The following is a 6000-nucleotide window of genomic DNA, read 5'->3' as shown; positions in this document are numbered from 1 at the left end:
TTCGACGCGAAATAAATATATATATATATGAAAATTCAAAAATTACGACTAATTTTACACTATAATTCGAAGAAAAAAAAATATATTATGTACAAACTGTAAATATGAATGTATACATAAATGACATAAGCACATACTTTAAAATACATATTTATAAAATAAATTACTAAATACTATTTTTAAAATCTATGATTCTAATGCTTAGCACTTTTTTTTTTTTATTTTATTTGCTATTTGATTACTTTAACCATTGATTAAATATTATATTTAAGTTAAGTATATTTAATCAATGCTTCAAAGTTGCTTAATTTAGATATTATTTTAAATTTAATTTATGGGGAACATAATAATAATAATTGGTATTTTTTGTGATGAATGTTTTGGCAAATATATTTGAAAAAACTGTTGAAAAATTATAAATTGCAAAAAAATTAAGTAATTTAAATACCGATACTAATGTAAATATTTCCAGAAGTCCGTGATCCGTGCGTTTGTGCGCGTCGCGTGATTCATACCCGTCAACGGTGTTCGAAAGGTCGGGGACGCGTCGTCCGCGACGGCACCGCTGTTGGGTCGTACGAGAAAATCCCAAAACAAATGCTGTTATTACGATGTTTCAAGATGTGTAGTACGGTTTTCACATCAACTCACCGCGGTGCGAAAGACGAAAAAACAATTACCCCCATCGTCCTAGGGATAAAATATTCCAGCGGACCGCGCGTGTCTTCGAAACCATACAGGGCGGGCGTTACCTTTTACGAGGCCCTGGGCAAAACTTATTTTTCCCACAAAAATAGTCACTTATAGCCTGTAGGAGGCCGCAATTAAAGGCGATAACATGTAATCAGACACGCTGCACGCGACATTGAGTAATGACTGATTCGATTTAAGGAACGTGAAAAAATTAATTTCCTATGTATCCCGGTTTCCATACCGCGTGGAGTGCCGTACGGATCGTCGTTGGTGCATGACATATTCAATATAATATTGTTGTTTTATTAATTTGTTTCGTTACACGCCAATGGATTTCTCGAGGAATCGTAATCGCCAGGCGATCTACACATTTCACGTTTTATTTTATGAGATTTCCGTAGAAAATATTTTTCAATAAACATTTTAAGCGCGAGGTCCTTGAAGGTGCGAGACTCTGGACAAATGCCCCGTTTTGCCTTCCTCTAACGCCGGCCCTGAACCCATAGTTAAAGAATAAAAATCCGATAAAGGATCGTACGAATCACGGGAAACTGTAAAATTGTTTTCGTTTTCATCAAGCGCAGGTCTTCAAACGCAAACGAGCCGAAAATGTGTACGTGTACAATTAACGTACAATCAAACGGTTGAACGTAAGAAAATTAGGAACACAGTCGATGATACAAATGTATTGAGATAATGATATTTTAGTGACTGTTTATCTAAATATCAGCTAGATAAGCAAGTTTTGCAGACTATAATGGATTATTTAATTGAGTTACGAAATCGCTGTTTGAGTATTCATTATTGAACAATTGCAACAATTCATTTTTCATTTCATAAAATCTGTTTAAAACCTTACCTTTTGATAACCATCGAATTTCAGTATGTAAAACTAAAACTTCATAACGAGAACCAGCTTCTTCACACATTTTTTTGAGAATTCGTGTTTTAAGAGCTCTTGATTTAATGTAATTTACCATTTTAATTACCAAATCAAGAACATTTTTAAGCTTATCTGGAATCGATTTAATCATCAAAGCTTCACGATGTATAAAACAATGGGTTGAAATAATATTTGGAAAATCTTGTTTTAATCTCGAAACAAAGCCTTTAAATTTACCAGTCATTGCAGGAGCTCCATATGTGCATACGGAAATACAATTTATCCATAACAGTTAATTTTTTTTTAGAGTATCACTGACACAATTATATATATCTTGCCCGGTCGATGTTGTTAATAATTCAGTACAAGATAAAAATTGTTCAATAGCCTCATTGTTTTCAATAAATCGTATATAACTTAATAATTGACATTTTTTACTAATATCGGTCGATTCGTCAATTTGTAATGAAAATTTTCAGCCATCACATAAAATTTCAGAAACGTGTTTTTGAATGTCGGAAGACATATCGTCAATTCGTCGAGATATTGTGTTATTTGATAATGAAACACGAGAAACTTCCTTCTCAGCACTCTCACCTAACATTGATTTTATAATTTCTTTGCAAGCTGGTAATATTAAATTTTCAGCTATAGTGTGCAGCTGCATGTTTTTAACTATTAATTCAGCAACTTTATAACTAGCAATCTGAGCTTTATCTGATATATTTGTAAGTTTTTCCAATTGTTTTGATTGTTTTACATTTGATGATAATAAGCGGCTAAAATAAGTTTTGTCTTTATTTAATAAATGTCCGTGTTTAGTAGTAAAATGCCTTTTTAATTTTTTAGGTACCATACATTCGTTCCTAAGTTTTTCTCCACATACCAAACACTGAGGAATAGGAATAGTTTCTGATCCACAGAAAGTGAAACCAAAATTTAAATAATTATCATGGTACTTACGGTACCAGATTTTATGGTTTCAGTAACTGTCGTTTTCTTTTTTTTCGCCATTATTTTCATCGTAATCGTTAAGCTTTCTTTTTATATTTAAAAACTTATCCATAGTTATTATAAAACAAACATCGCAAAAATTCAATAAAATTTAGGCTTGTCGTGGTGTGGTTTGAACGTAATCGAGAAAACGGTATCGAGAGTTAATAATATTATTACCTAATAACGATCATTATATACCTATTATTCGATAAGTAGATAATATTTATTCAAAGTATGCCGTGACTTATAAAAACTAATAATAATGTGCCGCGATGGGAAAAAGTTTGGGAACCACTGATTTAGAGATATATTGTAAGAATAGTATTTATAATTGAACAGAAAAATTGAATTGAATAATCCGGATAATCCATGAAATCCGAATAATTCGGATTTGTCAAATCCGGATATGCCCATCACTAACTCTTCCCTTTTCTAGTTAGTTTTTTAGCAAAATATGCTTTATTATAAAATATAGTAATAATTAGTAGTAGTAATAATTATTATGTTACTAAAATATTTAAATTACATTTTTAGGGAATAATTGTATTAAATCAGTTTCAATTAATTACTTCGAAAATATATAGTGAACCGTCGTTGGCAAAAATCAGACAATGGCCAATCAAAATATTTACATTTTAACGAATTTATAACTTATTATATTTAATATTTTTCTATTACGTATAAATACATGTTCTCTTATATATAGTTTTTCAATATTTTAGTTTGGCTGAAAAGTGAAAGGTACGATTTTGGTTAAAAAAATAATTTACTTTTTTTAAGTTTAGCCGAAAAAGTAAATGTACAATTTTTATCGAAAAGAGTCTCGCCCGTTTATCCAACGACTGGGTCGCTTCTTAAAAATAACCCCTTAGAATATAATTATTGGCAACATCTCGTGCGACAACTTACAATTACAGAAAACAACAGGAATCACGAAAAATGAATTGAGAAACCCTGTTTTTTTTTAGATAAAATTAGGTAAACTCTTAGATAAATAGTTTCAGTTTTAAAAGTGTATGAAAATAATTCTAAATTTCATGTAAATGTGAACGCTGGTCGTACTCATCAAATAGATACAAAATGGTCGGGGCGAGTGAAGGGATGAGTGACTGATGTGTACGATTAAGTAATGATTTTAAATTAATAAGACATCAATATACATTTTTGAAGTGTAATTCAAATTAAAACAACTCTTAAGGACGACTGAAGCATAAGTAACTCGCCTTGATGTATTAAAATAATTACATTACTACATTCTTATAAATACCTGATAATATGGTAATCAGGTTGGTTTAACCAATGTTTACAAAAAAAATATCACTTGAGTTAGAGATCAGCGACTGGCCCGCATACTTATTTGATTTGGTGACGTTGATTGTAAAATGTAGATATTATATTCTAATCAAAGCGCGTTCGATTATTAGACGAAAGCTTACAACTCTTTTTTCGTTCATTTAACATACGTAATAATAACATATTTGAAATACGCAAGTTATCGGTATTTCAACATAACATCAATGGATGTTACCTGCGCGAACGTGTTACGACAAATGTGTTTATAAAAATTTTCAAAAACACACAAAACTCAAATTTTATCAGTTATTCTTATTTCTATACTTTTTTTTTTATATAGTTACTGGTTCATATAAACTACTTAATATAGTATCTCAAGTGCGAGATAAACGTAAATATAAGCTGCAACAGCTGTTTGAAGTGGCATGATTAGCGTACATAGTAATCGACAACTGGCAGAACAACAATCAAATGTATTATTTATTATTATTATGTAAAACGCGCGAACGATTAATTTATGCTTAAAAATTTTACAAAACAAATTATTTATTTTGTTTTTTTTTTTTAAATACCTAATATGGAAAAATTATTTCATCCATTATTTTTGGCGACCCCCGAACCTATGATTCGCGACCCCTAAGTTGAAAACTACTGCTATACACAACAATCGCAATCACTATTAAATAATGTAATCAAAACAGAAACTATTTTATTCCATAGATTATAAAGTATACACTTATTGACAAACTAATTAGTATAGATTAATTTATCAGCATTCCAATTATACGAAATTATACTGTGATTACACAGGGAGCACGCGAATAGTGTTCAATTATAATTTCTATTATCGATAAATATCATGGTTAAGGACAAAGGTCGTGAAAAGCAGTAACGAGCGGCACACGTATATGCAGAACAGTAGAAAATACGTATGTTGTCGTCGACACAGCGCCTGATTAAAATGTTTATCAAAGATGTTGCTTTGGCGTGGACGCACTTATTTTTAAATTTTATCGATGACATTTAAAGAAACATTTTGTTACCAACATTGGAGACAAAGTCGGTGACGAATGTTTCTTGGTCTGGACGCGGCTTTACACATGTATTATCTATACGCAGTGTACAGTGTGGTGCAAAAAGACTGTCAGCAAAAAATTGTACGATAATCGACAAAAAATGTTCATCAAACTAAAACACATAATTTATACTTTATGCGTGCTGGAAATATGGTGTTTGATGAACGTATTTTTTTAAATATTTACCGTGGTTCTTTATCATATACACAGGCGTGCGCAGACCTGTATTTCAAGGGGTGCCTGCATTACTTAAGGACCCTATCTTAACAAAACGTGTAAGGTATATTTAATAAATAATAATGTATACACAATCAAATAAACGTAACTTTAATTTTTTTTTCCTCGAGTCTCATACATTTTGTTCGATCATTTATGATTTGTACTTTTGCAGTCAATTGTAGTTGTATTATTACAATAAGATTTTGTATGGAAATTAAAAATTAAAACATCGATTTTGTTTTGATTTTTCTTTTACGAAATATCATTTATTTTCAACAAATATTTTAGATAAATACATTTAATTTCAGCAATATCAGTTAAAATATAGACGCCTTACTGTGAAACTTAAATTGTAAGGCCCTATTTAAAGCATTTCGAAGGGTGCCCGAGCTCACCCGCCACTCGCCGTGCGCACGCCTGTTCGTATAGCATCTACACTATCATTCAAATATTAACTGATGGTAATATTTATATTTTTGGTTAAAAGTTACGCGAGTAATTTCAGAATAACTTGATTGAATGCAACGCAGCTGGTTTACATGTTATTAGGATGAAGTTCAACTCCGTAAACCACTTCCTTTGCCTTTATCATTGATCAACCTCCGTTCAGAAAATATTTTAACACCGTTAAGGCATACTAATGTATTCGTATATTATATTACAAATAATATCATTCGATGAACGATTGAATAATTATTATAAAACACGTTGTTCGAATATGATTAACATTGCAATAACCATTAAGCGCATGTACATCAGTGGCACATCATCAATAATAGTGACGGAAATCTAATAAGCGAAACAATCAATTATAAAATCCACTACGTGCTGTGACAATGA

At 30.9% G+C, this 6000-nt stretch overlaps 1 protein-coding gene across 1 annotated transcript; it reads right to left on the bottom strand.

Moving 5' to 3' along the window:
* Positions 1-1445: 1445 nt before the first annotated feature.
* On the bottom strand, positions 1446-1820 carry LOC112685681 (zinc finger BED domain-containing protein 5-like). Its single transcript, XM_025557622.1, has one exon. The coding sequence runs from the start codon at positions 1818-1820 to the stop codon at positions 1446-1448; it is 375 nt and encodes a 124-aa protein (XP_025413407.1).
* Between the last annotated feature and the right edge of the window lie 4180 nt (positions 1821-6000).

The sequence above is a fragment of the Sipha flava genome, unplaced genomic scaffold (genome assembly GCF_003268045.1).
Source record: "Sipha flava isolate LNK unplaced genomic scaffold, YSA_version1 107_pilon_pilon, whole genome shotgun sequence".
NCBI lineage: Eukaryota > Metazoa > Arthropoda > Insecta > Hemiptera > Aphididae > Sipha > Sipha flava.
Note: the sequence above shows the minus strand (reverse complement) of the source record. Positions and strands in the feature narration are given on the sequence as shown.

Coding starts and splice junctions, on each gene's coding strand:
- LOC112685681 (XM_025557622.1), bottom strand. CDS start 1,820: ATGACTGGTAAATTTAAAGGCTTTGTTTCGAGATTAAAACAAGATTTT.